The 17,749-nt window shown below is 42.8% G+C and overlaps 1 protein-coding gene across 11 annotated transcripts in view; it reads left to right on the plus strand.

The window, feature by feature from the left end:
- FAM13C (family with sequence similarity 13 member C) overlaps positions 1–17,749 on the plus strand; it is a 141,502-nt gene that overhangs the window by 86,729 nt on the left and 37,024 nt on the right. For all 11 annotated transcript variants that reach the window (XM_007963394.3, XM_007963390.3, XM_073019138.1 and 8 more), the window contains one exon: positions 17,062–17,146. In XM_007963394.3, the coding sequence (XP_007961585.3) occupies positions 17,062–17,146 (85 nt within the window). The remainder of the gene's footprint in view (positions 1–17,061; positions 17,147–17,749) is intronic.

Here is a 17,749-nt window from a genome sequence, read left to right on the forward strand (position 1 = left end):
ATATAGCTGAATGAATTCTTACAAAGTATGCAATCAGCACATAAATCAAGAAACAAAATATTACCAGCATCCCAGATGCCTCTCTGTAATTTCTTCCAGTCACTACTCTCCTATGAAGATAACTAGCATTTTTTAGTGTTTTATTCATGGATACACTCTTTAGTGTCTGGCTTTATTTGCTCCATGTTACGTTCATGAGGGTCATTCATGTTTGGTATATAGTCGTAGTTTTCATTTGCTTTGCTGTAACTTATTGTATACTTGTTTCTGGTTGTTGACTATTAAGAGCTATTGTTATCTATCGTATATATTTTTATTACTATGAACTGTTTTCTGGTCTCTTTGTACAGCTGACTTTTTACAGGAGTATGCCTCCCATCTCTAAATAAACATGTAAGGTAGAACTTTTTGTTATGTTAGCTTTCTTCATTGGTTTTTGTTCCTGTATTTTATTTATTCACCACCTGCCCACACATCCTTATAAAGAACCTACCAGTTCCGTAACTGCACTCTGTTCCATACCAACTTGCAAGTCTAAAACCAAAAAAGAGTTTCTTGAGCCTCATGAGAATTATAGTCCACAAATTTTTTCCAGATGTTTCCATATGTTGTACCTAAGTAATAATTACAGGATGCTACATATGTACCTTATATATTCCCCAAATTTTACATCTGGTATTTCACTTCTACTATTTGTACTTCTTTGTCCACTTGCTCTGTGACTGACAGATGGGGACCAGCTTGATTCCAGAGCTGGCACTTGACCCGAGGCCTTCTCTGCCTGGCACAGTGATACATGGTGTAGCGTATCCGCGTATGTTGTCTCTGTGTGTGTTTCTCATAGTTTCCTAGTGGGCTGGAGAGCTCACTAACTTCTTGTTTCCACTTGGCATGAGTATAGATTTGACACCTGCCAGTCTCATATTTCTTCTGCCAACCTGGAGCTCCCAGTTTTTGACTTTGAGTCTCTTGATAGGAATTGCATTTTTTATTTTACAGTTTTTGGTATCTCTGGGACTAGGATATAGGAGTTTTTTCCAGAAAAAACTGATTAAATCTCCCTACTGACATTCACCTGAGCTGTATGACTCTATCTCTATAAGACATCAGATTTTGGGGGTTAGGATCTTTTGAATCCTGATAGGAAAATATTGTAGACTTGAGATCTGTCAGTGTCTCATCCACCTTAATCCTTGGTCTTAGTCAGTCTGCCAGTCTGTGTAATTCATAAGCATTCAATAGATCCGAAAGGTACTTGAAAGATAAAATGAAGAAAAATGTTGTTTTACTCTCTGTATGTTTGTAGATCACATTCCTTGATTCAGTTCCAGTTAAGAAAAATAATATATTTATAAAGAAAACTAATGAATCTCTCCTTCCCTGGAAAAAAAAAAAGCCATATTGGGTCCTCAAACTACTGTTTCCAACTCCCAGACTATATATGAAATAGCACCACATCAACTTCTTTTAGTTTTCATTTGTAAACTAAAACTACCAAGAAAAAATTGGTAGACTCAACAGTGAGGGTCAAAAGGAGATGATAATCTATGCTTCCCACCTTGCTTCCCCACTTCTAACTCTGTAGGAAGTTTTGAACTGGGCTAAGTCTAGGTGTCCTTTCGGATATTTTTTAAAATTTAATTAGATTTTTAAATGACAAATAATAATTGTACATTTGTATATATTTATGGGATCCAACGTGATGTTTTGATAAATGTGTACATTGTGGAATGAACAAATCAGGTGAATTTGCATATTCAACACTTTGAATATGTATCAGTTCTTTGTGATGAGAACATTTAAGATCCTCTGTTTCAGCTAATATACAATATATTGTTATTAACTATAGTCACTGTGTGGTGCAATAAAACACCGAAACTGATTTATCCTGTCTAACTGAAACTTTATGCCCATTCACTAATGTTTCCTCTTTCCCTGTCCACCTCCTCCCTACCAGTCTCTGGTAACCCTATTTTACTCTACTAAAAGTTTGACTTTTTTAGATTCCACTTATAAGTGAGATCATATATTGAAAGTGAGGACTTTCAATTTTAACATTCATTGATTCTACCCCTTTTCCATTTTCCCAGTGCTTTCAGAATGTAGCCATAGCTTCCCATCAGGGATGGAATAAGGCAAACTAAGTGACTCATGATTAAGGCCTCCTCCTGGCCAACCCACCATCTGAAGCCTTATTGGGGAGTGAATAGTAAGTAGTGCAATGGAAGTGATATATGTGCTTAGCGCAGTTATTTATCAGTCTCACACAAGAGAGAGGCCACATTATCGTAAGTGAAGAATTGTGATCAACTGGGGATCCGGAGTGGTATGGCTGAAGCAGGCTGAAGCTCTGGGTCACCATGGGCCTTCTTTTCTTCTTTATTATACTCACCCAACCCAACTCCTATGTCATATCATACAGAAGGAAACGGTCACCTCAAAAACTGATGGCCTCTGTGCTCAGGAAAAACTCTTTATTTTCTTATCCGATAGATACTTTGAAGGTGTTCTGCATTTACCTTTTGGATAAAACAATGTCACTTGAGTGAATATGAGTTTGTTTTCATTTTACTTCTTACCTGGAATTTCAAGGCCATATAGGTAAGGTCAGCCACAAGCCAATTGACCTTGAAGGAGAAGCTTTAGTGACCTTACCTGGATTCCATATTTCCCTTGTCTTTGAGGCTTATTGCCCATGAAACTGTCTTGTGCTGGCATTGACCATCACTATCGTTTATCCTCTCCAGGCCTAAGAAGGCAGCTTATAAATCTGAAAAAAATAAAACAATCTTGTCATGGGTTAATGGGTTTACCCAAGAGAGATGTGTTGAGCACAAAGAAGCAGATGCTAAATCCTGAAATGTGAAAATGGATAAATGTTGCATCAGTCTTTTGCACACCAATAAACTCTATACCTCCAATGGTGAGGATTTCAAGGTAGCTAAGACTTAAGGCATCAGTGGGAGGAATACTTCTAGGTGGGTATACTGACTTTTTCTTTTGTCCCCAGAATCAAACCATAGAGACAGCTGTCTGTCTCTCCCATGTATGTTTCTCACATGGTAAGGAGTCTAAGTGGGATGCCTCATTGTAGGAACATAGAAAAATGTAAAACCTTAATAGAATTAGGAGGACAGAATAAGTTCAGTTGCAGGGAGTGAATGAGATAGAGGGGATGGGGACTATGTTTAGATGGTTTGAGATTCTGAAGTTTATGGCAACTTGCTGAGGTGGCCAGCCATAGTGAAGTGGAAGGAACACTGGAATTGAGGAGGTTGAGGAATTATGAAGCCAGACATTAGCATGATTGTCAGCCTGGACATTGAAGTAACTGAGTATGTCAGGGACCACTAATGGAGAGTAAGAAACCAACCCAGATAGAAGTTGCTGAGTCCTGTAATATACAGGTTATGGAATGGGAAAGGATGGTGTTGTCTTTTGTAGGGGAGAAGAAATTGGTAGACTCAACAGTGAGGGTCAAAAGGAGATGATAATCTATTCTTCCCACCTTGCTTCCCCATTTCTAACTCTGTGAGGTAGAGAGTAGGAAAGAGAAATGATTTTTCAAGGTGGAGAAATTTCAGTCATGTTGTTACTTCATGAGGAATGTTAACACCGTCACACTGGCTAAGCCATTTCACCTGGTAACTAGTAGAACCTAAAGCATCTGAAAAAGGCAAGCACAAGTTCTCTGATACTGCACTGTGCTCCCTTTATGAGTGCTTCGCCCATTTATGGCCAAAGTTGCAATGTTTTGAATTTTTGCAATCAGACCTTGGCGATGACCTTGAGCAGTAGGATATAAATAACTCCCACATGCTGAGCGTTCCAACAATGGAACACTAGGCATAAATGGGTTAGAGTGAGAGGATAATAGCATCTCTTTAATGGAAAGATTATTACTGTAACTTATTCTGAAGAATTTGTTATAAGTGCTCTTTGTGTTTATACAATAAGGTAGAAATATTTTTGCTGTTAATTGACCCTACAGGGCATTCCAAAGGTGTGTTCTGCCTCTGTTACTGCTTTGAAATTTAGTATTGACTTTATCAAAAATAGTCAGGAGATTTCCAGATTTGTGTTTGTCATTGTCACCTTCACTGGTTATTGAGGAACCAGAGGAAGAGAAGATGCTCACAATGGGCATGGATTCAGACTTGTGCTGTGCTATATTCTGACTGTGGTTCTACCATAAGAGGACAAATTCCTTAGGAATACCATTAGAATCTAGAGGAAGAGGCTATCTTATAAGAAACAAATGTAATAAATTAACAGCAAGCAACAGATGTTCAATAATGACCTAGTATCAATATTAAGAAGTTTAACCTTGAATCTGTAATTGCAGTCTTATTTTACAAAAGAGATACCTATTTTTATTTAGCTTGGTATGAAAGAGATGATTTATTTACCTGAAATCAATATGAAAAATTAATTTTTCTTCATATACTACTGTTAACTCTCATCTGTTCAATTATGTTGGTCATAATAACTAAACTTTAGCCTCAGTGTCAAAGATATCTATGAAGAATGCTTTAATATGTTAATTTTGTTAAAAGTAGGACAATTTACACGCTTGCGGTGTCCCTCTTTGAGTCAGTATGCATGTGTCTATGTCTTTGTGTATCTCCATGTGAAAGACTAGATTGTGTTTTTATTAGCATCCACAGTTTATCTTACAGGTATTTTGGCATCAAGCCATATCAGGCCTCAAGATGGTATGTATTGTTTTGTTCAGGATGTGTTTCTTCCTCAAAATTGTGTTAATTTTGTGAAAATAGTCAAGAAAGAGGCTTCTTAGGCCTTTCACATTCTTGAGCTGACTGAATGGTATTATTTCTGTAAGAATAGGCAGCTGTATTTTTGTATTCAAATGCAAACCCAGTCTGTAGGGTTAGGCCTTAATTCAGGATTGATTGAGGATGTTTTACAAAGTATCTGGGATTCTTACCGTGTGACTGAAGTCAATTCAACTTGGTTTTAATAAGAACAGGATGTTATTGATATATATCTGAAAACTTAGGATCAGGATAGGCTCTATGCATGGCTAGGTCCAGGGATGAAAACTCATCATGGAGATGCCATCTATTCCTGTCTCTCGCTTCTTGTTTTTCTATATTGGCTTCATCTTTATTTAGGTCAGCCCCTCCCTAGGGACAAATTATTTAGTCACTAATTCCAATGTATATTAGTTTTCTATTAATGGGTGACAAATTACCAAGAACTTAGTGGCTTCAAACATGTATTTATTAGCTCACAGTTATGCAGGTCAGAAATGTGGGTGGACTCAACTGGGTTTTCTATTTAGAGTTTCATGAAATTGAAATCTAGGCACTGGCTGGGGTAGTTTCTTATCTGGAGGATCTGGAGAAGAGCCTCCGTCCCAGCTTCTGCAGATTGTTGCCTGAATTTGGTTCCTTGTAGTTGTGCAACTATGTGTCCTACTTCCTTTCTGGGTGTCACCTGAGGGCAGCTCTCAGCTTCTAGAGGCTGTCACATTCCCCCTCCTCACCCTTTATCTTGGAGTCAGCAACAGCATGGCAAATCCTTGTGCTTTGAATTTCTCTGATGTTGTCTTTTGCTACCAACTGGAAGAAATGCTGTGCATTTTAAAGGCTTCCCCTGATTGGTCCAGGCTCAGCCAAGTAATCTGTATCTTTGGTCAGCTGAGTTAAAGCTTTAATTACATTTGCAAATCTCTTCATAGAAGTACCTAGATTAGTGTTTGATTATGTTATCAGGGTATAGGAATCTTGATGGCTACCTTTAGGATTCTGCCTACCACATAGTAAAATAACAGTCTCTCCTTCCTAGTTCTGAAAAGTCCCTTATTTGAGTGTCATTTATCTGGCTTGGGGCATGTGCCCATTTCTGAATCAGTCCCTGTGATGATTGCGTTTGGAATAAGCTGATTTGTTAGACTTGGGCCATATTTCCCACTTAGGATCTAGGAGTGCGGTTCTCAGAAGATGAGTAATTAGATGCTGGGCTGCATAATGTTGGTCTCTGGAAGCATGATCTCCGAAGTAATTTTCCTCTCTGCTGGACCCCTGCAGGATGCCACTTGGCGTTTTTCTGGTGTGGTTTTTTGAGTTGAGGTAGAGTCACCTGTCTCCCCTACCAAGGTTTGTTCCTCAGCTGGAACAGTATCCTATGATTCATTTAATTTTAGACAACTTTTGTTATCAGTGTCAATGAGTACATCCTGTAGCCAACATGGTCACGGTGCAAACACTAGTTCTCATTCCCAGTTGAATGAACTGCATGACAAAAAAGCTCTGAACTACTTCCAGGTCTGGTTTATTCTGCCCCATTGTTCAGATGCAGCTATCCAGCCTGTCTTCTTGTCACCAGGGAAACCAGATCTGTGGGCCTCACCCTCAGGGGAATCCTTAGTGTGTGTTGGCAGAAAAAGTGGAAGCCATTTCAGCAGCTGCCTCTATTTTTCCTTGTCTGGGAACTGCCTCAGAGAAGCATCAGCGGTGTTGGACTGAGCAGAGGCATTGAGGCAGGACTTGCCTAGTTGACCCACCTGTGCTGCCTTTTGCCTGGCAGCCTACCCATCTCCCCCACTCCCCTGCAGCTTTGCCCCATTGGCTCCTCCTGTTTTCTCTGGCATGACATCTTAATCTTTTTTCTTGTTGCTGACTCTTTCAGGTATTTCTCTTCATACTACTAATTTCCTACTCTCTCATGGAAGGCTGGAAGGAACTGTACCCAGTTCAGTGGCTCCCAGGGGCCAGCCTGTGCTATAGTTTTTTTTGCTTTTTGGCGAAAGTATAAATATAAGATAAATGAATATAGTGAGTTTTTTTTTTTAATAAAGTCTATGAACAACCTTTCACTTAGAAATTGTTTTTAAAATTTTCATTTTGTGAAGAAATGATGGGGAGGGGATTTGTTTGTTTTCTTTCTCACATGCTCTCACTTGGTGAAATATAAAGTTGACAGCTTTCATAAATATATTCTGCTCCACCTACCCCTGCTAACTTTTAGAAAATATTTCTGCTGATCTGAAGATCACATTTTTCCTGAGAACTGTGTCCTTTGAGACGTTTTCTTCTAAGGGTAATTCTTTCTTTCAGCAGGATTTATTGAGAAGCAAATGTGTATCCAGCTTTGGGTCTGGTGCTGGGGTGAGGTGCAAGAGCTGCAGTACAAGAATGCACTTTGTTGTCCTCACTTCCCAGAGGTTTATAGGGACACAGATCAAGTCCAGACATCTGGCCTTCCTAGCCTTGGCACCTGTTGTCTTTTTTAGGACATTTTTGGCCTTCTGAAGATTATAAAACTCAAGTTTATAGAGAGACAAGAGCTGAATTTTTTAATTTTCTTGCAAAATATTAGATTTGAAAACCTAAGTGTCTATCAACAGACAAATGGATAAAGAAAATATGGTACTTATATACAATGGAATATTTTCCAGTCAGAAAAAAGAATGAAATACTATCATTCACAGCAACATGGGTGATCCTGGAGAAAATTATGTTAAATGAAATAAGCCAGTCATAGAAAGATAAACACTGTATGTTCTCACTCCTGTGTGAATGCTAAAAAAGTTGATCTTGGCTGGGCGAGGTAGCTCACGCCTGTAATCCCAGCACCTTGGGAGGCCGAGGCGGATGGATCACGAGGTCAGGAGATAGAGACCATCCTGGCTAACATGGTGAAACCTTGTCTCTACTAAAAATACAAACAAAAATTAGCCAGACATGGTGGTGGGTGCCTGTAGTCCCAGCTACTTGGGAGGCTGAGGCAGGAGAATGGTGTGAACCCGGGAGGCAGAGCTTGCAGTGAGCCAAGATCGTGCCACTGCACTCCAGCCTGGGTGTCAGAGCAAGACTCCATCTCAAAAAAAAAAAAAAAAAAAAAAAAAAAAAATTATCTCATAGAAGTAGAGAGTAGAATAGTGGTTACTAGATGCTGGGATGGGTAAGGGGGCGAGAGAGATAGGGAGGGATTGGTTAAAGGATATAAAATCATAGCTAGATAGAAGGAATCAGTTCTAGTATTCTACAGCACTGTAGTGTAACTCTCATCAACAATAATTTACTATGGGTTTTCAAATAACTAGGAGAGAAGATTGTGAATGTTCCCAACACAAGCAAATGGTAAATATTTGAGGTGGTGAATAATCTCATTATTGTGATTTGATCACTATATATGTATCAAACCTCACTGTGTGCCCTATAAATATGTATAATTACTATGTGTCAATTCAAAATTTAAAAATATATAACTTAAAAATTTGAGGAAATGGCCATGCTTTCCAATGTGATCTGCCATCTTTAAAGGCATAGATATATGTTATTTCATATGGCATGTGATTTTATGATTTTCAGTGAACACTTAGTGATTTCTAATATTCATTGAATTTTAGAAATGGAAGGAGTTAAGGTAGTGTTATCGGAAAAAGTAGAGGGCCCATGAGCCAGTATCGTTTGGTGGTTTGCCCTGTGACACAGAATGAGCCAGATTAAGGGCCCAGTGGGCCATCTCCTCTGCTCTCATCTTACTAAGTTTAGTTTTGAAGGCGAATATTTTTCAGGGCTAAAATAAATGGAAACAAAGCCACAAAGAAGCAACCATATGGGCTACAACCCAGACTAGCTTTGAACTTCAGCCCTTGGGATTTAATTAATGTTCTGGGAAAAATGACTAGTTAGGGGCTTATCCATCTTAAGACCTGTGCTTTTGGATAGTTAAAGTACTAGTAACTCCATTGAGAAACTATTGAAGTTCATTCCATGAGTTGTAAGCGAGACACATTGTATTTTCAGAAAAATCAGTCTTACTATCTAGAAAACCTTAGAATTCTGCTTTAAAGTGGGAGTTTACAAAATGGTATTATTCTCTCCGAAACATCTTGTTCTTATTGTTTATTAAATAAAGTGAACATAACAAGGATATCACAATCAGGTGAAATCAAGTATAGGCTTCCCCCTCTCCAGGTTGAAGTCATTTAGCTTAAGGGAAATGTGGGTTTTATTATTGTGTATTGTGGCTAGGTTGTCCTTGTTTAAAAAGAATTGCTGATAGGAGCCGAATAAGACCTGGATCTTCTTGTCAACAGAAGGCTCCTTAAGGTGAATAGCTACATTGAATTTCTCCTTTGGGAGGTGCCGAGGAGTGAGGGCTGAGCTCCTGAACAAAGGGAAGCTGGGCCGGGCTGAGCTGAGGTGTGCTGTGCTGCAAACCATGCTCAGACACGAGTGACGCTGTCCCCAGAGGGATTCGCCAAAAGTCCAATGTCTTTACTTTAGGGGAGGGATAAATTTGGCTTTTTCTTGTAATGGTCGACATTGGGAGAAGTCCCACTTTGTTGGCAAGAACATCAAGAAGTTCAGGAAGCAATACCTTCTTGCTTCTGAGCACTTCACACTTTATACCTCCTGGTGGGGGTGGGAGCAGCTCTCAGGGGAACCCACCGAAAGATAAAAAGGCAATGAGGTAGTCAGAGGGCTGGGACTCAGAGAAAAGCTTTTGGCCCTGGGGCAAGTAGAACTAAATGGGCAACTGAGACATTTATAGTGTGTCAAGGCCCCAGGGAATAGGGACCTTGGACTTCCTGTGTTGAAAGACCCTGCCTCAGACCTACTGAACCAGAATCTCTAGAATGGGCATTTCCTGGGAGCACACGTCTTTTGTAAACTCCCCTGTGATTTTTAAGTACTTTAAGGTTTCTAAAGCAGGGTGGTAGGAGGGCTCAATATTGGATACTCAGAGACCCCGGTGCCCCCCTGCAAACACTGGCTAAAGGACCCAGAAAAACAGAACTCAGATACACTGGCAGTCTTTTTATTGATTGGTTCTTTTCTACACATTGTGCTAGGATGCAGCAGTAAACAATGGAGGCACGGTGCTAGTTCTTATGGAGCTGAAAATAGCCAATAAACAATACACGAAATTACAAATTGTGGCGAGCCTTGCGAAGGAAATAAACAAGATGCTAAAAGAGACACTAGGGGCCCCCTGCTGAGATAAGATAATCAGAACTCGCTCAATAATTTGATGGGATTTTGGCCGTGAAACAACCAGAGCTGAGTAGTGTCTGGGGAGGAGGGGGCAGAGAGCAGGTGAATCAGCAGATGGAAAGGAAGGGTGTTGTATATATGTGGGTGGGCATATATTCGAGAAACATTGAAATTCAGGGAAGAAGAGTGGTAAGTAAGAATGGAGATATTTGGAGACCCAGTCATGTCCCCAATTTTGAGCAGATTTCCAACTTGATTTGCTTCATATCATCATAGGGAATCTATATGCAATTCTGGGATAGATAAAAGAATGGGGAGGAGGACTAAACCCTTTCATACGAACTAAATGTAAGCGGTGCCTGCTCTGGGACTGGTGAATTGCAGACAAAGGCACCCTAAAATAGTATTTAACCATCCAGCCTGTGTGGGTGTTCTCTATTTCAACCCAACTAAAGTGGGACCTGAGTAATTGTAGAGGAGAGAAAATGAGTAGAGTATTTTCTAAAACAAGTAGCATATTCTCCATTATGTAAACGGAAAAAATTAGCTTTTTAAAGAAAACCACACCTACGTTTCACAGACTTCTCTCTGGCTTCTTTCTTAACCAGATAGGATAGTTGGAGCAGCAGAGGTGGTCATTGTTCTTTATCGGGGCTGTTAGCCCTTACTCAACTTTCTTGCAGATTCTAGACATTTGTATGAGGAGCCTATGGATATGAACCAGGAAAAGTACTAGCAGGCTGGCCCTGAGTGGTGGGCTTGGGGAGCCAGGGGAGTGGAAGTCCTATCAGAGACGGCTGGGTTGAGGTGGCACTAGGACTGTAGGGGTTTATTAGGACCCGGAGTGAAGGGTCCTGCATCTTTCTGTAGAGGGAAAAGCATGTTCCTGCATTAAAGGTTACTAAGTCAGGCATGATAGAAGTGAAATGGGTGGTTAGTCACTCACTCCCTGGGCTTCCTGTTTCTTTCCTCCACAGCCCTATGATAATAATAACTGTCATGACTGATTTGTTTACTTGCTTATTAGTGATCTCCCCACTAGACTGGAAGCCCCATGAGGAAGGGGCTGCTAATAGCCTCATACTGCAGAGTCTAGTGCAGCTCTTGCATGGAAAGCTGCCTGGCTTTCCATGTGGAGCTGGATATATGGCATCATTCCTGCAAGGTGGACACAAACTCTGTACGTGCACTGCAAGCTGTCCTGAAGCCTTCTTGGGGTGGCTCTGCAGGGCACAGACGTGGTAGGACAGATCACCCATCCACTGGAAGGACATGTATGTGACAATGGTGTAGATCGGGGTCTCCAACCCCGGAGCCACGGACCAGTACTGGCCTGTAGCCTGTTAGGAACTGGGCCTCACAGCCAGAGAAGATGAGCAGTGGACAGCGAGCTTTACCACCTGAGCTTCACCTCCTGTCAGATCAGTGGTGGCATTAGATTCTCAGGAGTATGCACCCTATTGTGAACTGTGCATGCGAGGAATCTATGTTGCACACTCCTTATGAGGATCTAATACCTCATGATCTGAGGTGGAACAGTTTCATCCCAAAACAATCCCCATTCCCAAGTCCATGGAAAAATTGTCTTCTGCAAAACCAGTCCCTGGTGCTAAAAAGGTTGGGACTGCTAATGTAGATTACTCATAGACAAACCTCCCTGCCCCCTTGTCCTGGGTTCCTTGATCCTCAGAACAACTATCTCTTCATGGACCCATCCCACACAGTGTGTCCAAATCCCCACCCTCTGTTCAGGAAGAGATACGAGTGGCCCATGGTGCCAAAAGGCAGACTGTTCTCGGGTCAGTGAAGGGTGGGAAGGAATATTACTGAGGACAGCTGGTCTGCAGAGTTTCTTCCACTTTGCCTTCTTGTCCTCCATTTATAACAGTTCGTTTTCTCTTCTACTTGGGGATCTGCTTGTTTCTCCAGACCTTCATCTTTTGTCTCCTCTTCCATTTGCCACTTAATTTCTTCCCCATTACCCTAAGCTTAGTCCTATCTTATAGCTAAAGAAGGAATAAACCAGCTGTACAACTAGATCTCCTTTGACACTCAGAGTCTTGCTTAGTGTGAGTACAGTGAGGGAGAAAGTGAAAGAGGAAGATGGACGAGAACAACCGATGGATGCTGCTGCTTTTTCCCCCCCCTGTTGCCCAGTCTGGATTGCAATGGCATGATCTTGGCTCACTGCACCCTCCACCTCCTGGGTTCAAGCAATTCTCGTGCTACAGCCACCCAAGTAGCTGGGATTACAGGAGTTGGCCACCATGCCTGGCTAAGGTTTTATATTTTTAGTAGAGACATGATTTCACCATGTTGGCTAGGTTGGTCTTGAACTCCTGACCTCAAATGATCCACCCACCTTGGCCTCCCAAAGTGCTGGGATTACAGGGGTTCGTCACTGTGCCCAGCCACCAGTGGATACTTCTAGCCATAACTGGGTCATGGCATTATACCTCTCTTCCTATGGGAGACCAGGGATCTCTGAATGTGAACTCCTATGCAGTGAAATTCTTTGAAACCTATTTGTGTTGTCTGGACATTTGGTTCCGTTCCAAACACAGTGTCTAAGCACCCACTCCATGCCAGATTCTGTGCATCCATCTCCAGTCCATGTGCCTGTTTGCTTTTCTCTCCTTTCAAGTTGTAAAGGGACTTAGAAGTCATGTAGCCTAAGGACCTTGCTAGGCAGGTGCAGAAATAAGACCCTGGGGGGTAAAGTGATGAGTCAAGGCCTCAGTATCAGTGTGGAGTACAGCCTTGCCACATGGCCAGAGCTCTGTCCGGCAGCCTTTGGGGTTTGGAGATAGTCATACTAAACACAGAAGCCGGTCCTTGAGTGTTTGCCACATGCTGGTGCTCTGCAAAGTGCTTTCCAGCTTTCCATGATTTCCCTTGTGTAATTCTGAGAGCATCCCTTAGAGCAGGTACCATGGTTGCTGTTACCACTGCCCCTTTTTTAGAGAGGACATTAAGGCCCAGAATAACTAGGATGCTTGGCCAAAGTCAGACACATGGTATGTAGCAAAGCTGACATTCCCTCTCATTCTGTGGGAACTTGAAGGCTATGCCCTCTTCTACTTTGCAGAATATACAAGAGCACTTATAAATTTGAGACAGGCAGCTGGTTCTACAATTTAAAAAAAAGAATGAAAGATAAAGTTAAAGAAAGAAAGAATACCAGTCTTTCTTTATACTTTCCTTTCATTCATTTTTAAAAATTGTTAAAATACATCTAGCCTAAAATTTATCATTTAACTTTTTTTTTTTTTTTTTTTTTTTTAACAGAGTCTCACTCTTTGCCCAGGCTGGAGTGCAGTGGCATGATCTCGGCTCACTGCAACCTCTGCCTCCTGGGTTCAAGCAATAGTCCTGTCTCAGACTCCCGAGTAGCTGGGACTACAGGTGCCCCCACCATGCCCGGCTAATGTTTGTATTTTTAGTAGAGACAGAATTTCACCATATTGGTCAGGCTGGTCTCGAACTCCTGACCTCAAGTGATCCTCCTGCCTCTGCCTCCCAAAGTGCTGGGATTACAGGTGTGAGAGCCACCATGCCCGACCTTTTGTTCTTTTCTTTTCTTTTCTTTTCTTTTGAGATGGAGTCTCGCTCTGTTGCCCAGACTGGAGTGCAATGGTGTGATCTTGGCTCACTGCATCTTCCGCCTCCTGGGTTCAAGCAATTCTCCTGTCTCAGCCTCCTAAGTAGCTGAGATTACAGGTGCATGCCACCACACCCGGTTAATTTTGTTATTTTTTCATAGAGACAGGATTTCACCATGTTGATCAGGCTGGTCTCAAAATCCTGACCTCAGGCGATCCACCGCCTCGGCCTCCCAAAGTGCTGGGATTACAGGCATGAGCCATTGTGCCTGGCCACCATTTAACCATTTTTAAGTGTGTAGTCCATTGGCATTAAGTACAGTCACACTGTTGGGCAACCATCACTACCATCCATCTCCAGAACGTTCTTCATCTTCATATATATGTATATGTTTGAGATGGAGTCTTGCTCTGTTGCCCAGGCTGAAGTGCAGTGGTGCAATCTCGGCTGACTGCAACCCTCACCTCCCGGGTTCAAGCGATTCTCGTGCCTCAGTGTCCTGAGCAGCTGAAATTACAGGCGTGTGCCACCATGCCCAGCTAATGTTTAAATTTTTAGTATAGATGAGGTTTCCACGTTGGCCAGCCTGGTCTCAACCTCCTGGCCTCAAGTGATCTGCCTACCTCAGCCTCCCAAAGTGCTGGGATTTACAGGCTTAGGCCACTGCTCCCAGCTTCGATGAATTTTACTACTCTAAATATCTTATGCAAGTGGAAGTATACAGTATTTATCCTTTTGTGACTGGCTTATTTCACTTAGCATAATGTCCTCAAAGTTTATACATGTTGTGGCATGTAGCCTGTGTCAGAAGTCCTTCCTTTTGGGTGTTGAACAATGTTCCATTGTATGTGCATAACCACCTTTGGTTTATCCATTCACCCGCTCATGGACACTTAGGCTGCATCCACCTTGTGTTAGTCTGTTAGGTCTTCCCTAACAAATACCACAGGCTTGGAAGCTTAAACAACATAAATGTATTTTTTCACAGTTCTGGAGACTGAAAGTCCCAGATCAAGGTGCCAGCAGGGCCGATTTCTCCTGAGCCTCTCTCCTTGTCCTGTAGACAGCTGCCTTCTCGTTGCATCTTCACATGGCTTTCTTTCTGTCTGTCTCCCTGATATCACTTCCTCATCTAACCCTAATTGCCTCTTTAAAGGGGTTGTCTCCAAATACAGTATCATTGGGGGTTAGGGCTTCAACATATAAATTTTGTAGAGACACTATTTTATCCAAAACATACCTCTTGGTCATTGTGAGTAATGCAGCCATGAGTATGGGTGTATGGATATCTATTCAAGTCCCTGCTTCCAATTGTTTTGGCTAGATGTGCAGCAATGAAATTGCTGGATTATATGGTAATTCTATTTTTAACATTTTGGGAGCCCATTATTCTGTTTTGCATAGCGGCTGTGCTGTTTTACGTTCCCATGGCATTATTTGTTAATCTTCAGGGTAGTTTTGCTCTTTTTCAGAGGTCACTGATTTCCAGTGTCCTCCAGTAGGAAACTTGCCTGGAATCTTTCTGTTTGCCTCCCAGCTGCTTGTTTACTAAATACTAAATCCTCCCAGAAACTTGGTGTCCCTGCTCCTTCTGCAGCTCCTGTCAACAACCTCAGTTCTTACTTCCACACTCAGCTGCTGGGAAAACATCCCAGAATGAAGGAGGAAGCCAAAAAAAAAAAAGGCTCAGTCCCACACAGGTCCTTCACATGGGCTCCCAGGCAGCAGCCCCTGAGCTCTTAGGAGGTTTGTGCCAGGTCCCACCCCATCTCCGGGCATGGCAGAGGTGTGATCCTGAGCCCACCTAGGCACTTGCTGCTTTCACAATGGTGAAGAGACAACAGATTTTAGACATCTCTTGGTGGGCAGCTTGTAAAACACTACTGTAAAGTTCATACATCAGCAGAATGGATCAAGGGTTGTGCGTGGGACTCGGTCTTGCATGGAAGGGAGGAGTTAGGGTGTGAGAGATGTTGGGAAGATGTTTATGTGAGGAAAAGTGTGAAGTTACATATGGAGCAGGGGTGTGTGTGTGTGGAATAGTGTGTGAAGGCATGGGAGTTGGATGTGGGTGTGTGTGGGGTGGGTGTGCATGGGTTATGTGTGAAGTAGGCTGGGAGGTTTTGGGGGGTGGATGTGAGGGTATGAGGTATGTATGGGGTAAGGGTGTGTGTGTGTGGAAGGTGGGGTGTTTGTAGGTGTGGGGAGTAGGGATGAGAGTATGGGGGTTTGGTATGAGCATCTGTGTGGAGGAGGTGAGGGGTAGGTATAAGAGTGCGTGTAGGATGGAGGTGAGCACTAGGGGTGGAGGGTGTACATACGTGTGTATGGAGTAGGGGGTGAGGGTGTGTATATGGCAGGGGTGGGGCTGTGGACTGGGTGTGACACTGTGTGGGGGAAAGGATATGTAGAGGGTAGGGTATGAGTAAGTGTGTGTGTGCCTGTGTGTATTGGAGGGTCCTAGCAGGGAAAGGACCAGTGACTCTGCTCCCAGTGCCCACCCCTGCTGGAGCTGGGAGGGTAGGAGAGCAGCTGAGACCTGTAGAACATTCTTGTGGAGAGGGAGAGAGCCCGGCCAGGGATTCAGGCTGACTCACTTTCACCTGGTCGGGGGAATTAATTTGCTGGCATCTGCATCATGGCAGGATGCATGCGTCAATCTGTATGACTTTGTTCTTATTAAGAATCATGGGAGAAATTTTAAATGAGAAATGAAGAGAGTGGGTAGGAGGTTATGCTGAGGGCTATGAAAGATGAATTGCTTCTTCCTCAGTGGCTGGGTTATGCTAAATGACCAAGGTCATCTCCCTCCACCCTTTTCTCTCACCCTGTTCTCATGTGAGAGAAGTAACTTTAGAAGACACACACAGACACACACACACACACAGACACACACACACACACACCTGCATACAGATGTGGATTAGGGAGCCTCAAAGCCCCTCCCAGATGCCCGGCAGCCTCTGCAGCAGTAACTCTTTGTGCACTGCGGTTTGCTGCTGTCTTTGCTTTGGAGGGATGATGGCTTTTATGAATGGTAGCCAGGGAGGGACTTAATGTCTTCTGCATCCTGATGTCAGCACAATGAATGAAACACTTGCAAAGCGTAAAACCTCAAGCACCCGGGAAGCAGATATCTTCTCAGATTGGTTCTCCAGATGCAGCGTCTCTTGCTGATGAAATCACCAGTCCCATGTGTCACAGATAATCCATATACGTTAGGATTTAAATGAGGCAGAAACTGAGCCTGCATGTGGAATGATACGTGTATGATTCTGGCACAACCAGTTCTTTCCCTGAAGCAGCTGTTGCCACCACCCTCTTCCTGCCAGGCAGCGGAGGAAGGTGCTTGCGGGAGCTGCGGACACGCTGTTGTGTGTTAGGCATCTACTTAGCTGGCCTCATGTTCTGCTTTTGCTGGCAGAATTCCTTGCTGAAGCTCCAAGCCCTCGAATCTGATCTGTGCTCTGCATTTTTAACAAACCAGGATGAAGCTGCTCAGGTGCATGGAGTCAAGGACCCAGTGCCAGCATCGACCCAGAGTGTGCTTGCCGATGGGACAGATTCTGCAGGTAAGATACAGGGCTCGGGTTTGTCCCAAATTGTACTCTCAAAGTAGTTCAGTCTCTTGCTGGTTCACACTCAGCCTGAGCCCCTGAGGGAAAACAGTGCCTAGGGCAACATGAAAGCCCAAGAGGTGCTTCTGAGTTGCCCAGGAGGAGCTGAGGGGGAGCAGGAAGGACTGGGATTTGCTATAACATAGAACTGTCTAGATAGGACCAAGAGTCACACACAAATGGGTGTCATTTGTGTAAGGTGAAAGTACCCATCACAACTTCCAGTCTTCATTTTCCCATTTGGTCTCCTGGGACACATGAGTGCTATGCTTATTTTATATTACTGGACCTAGATAACCTGTGCTGTCTTGAAATTCTTCTTTTTGATGTGTTGTGGATGGGGAAGTTTCCATACTGCTACTTCCTTTCCTGTTAACTGCTTGTAAGATGATCCATGCATGCAGGAAAAGTGGGGGTGAGTGCTCCACTGCTGATAGCTCATTCTGATTCTGTATTGTCTTGTTTGGTTTCCATTTTTTTTTTTTTTCATTAATTTCCTTGTCAAAAAGTCCCAAATTGAGTCTTGATTTTCTGTTAGTCTCTGGCTTTAATTCCGGG

This window comes from Chlorocebus sabaeus, chromosome 9 (assembly GCF_047675955.1).
Source record: "Chlorocebus sabaeus isolate Y175 chromosome 9, mChlSab1.0.hap1, whole genome shotgun sequence".
NCBI lineage: Eukaryota > Metazoa > Chordata > Mammalia > Primates > Cercopithecidae > Chlorocebus > Chlorocebus sabaeus.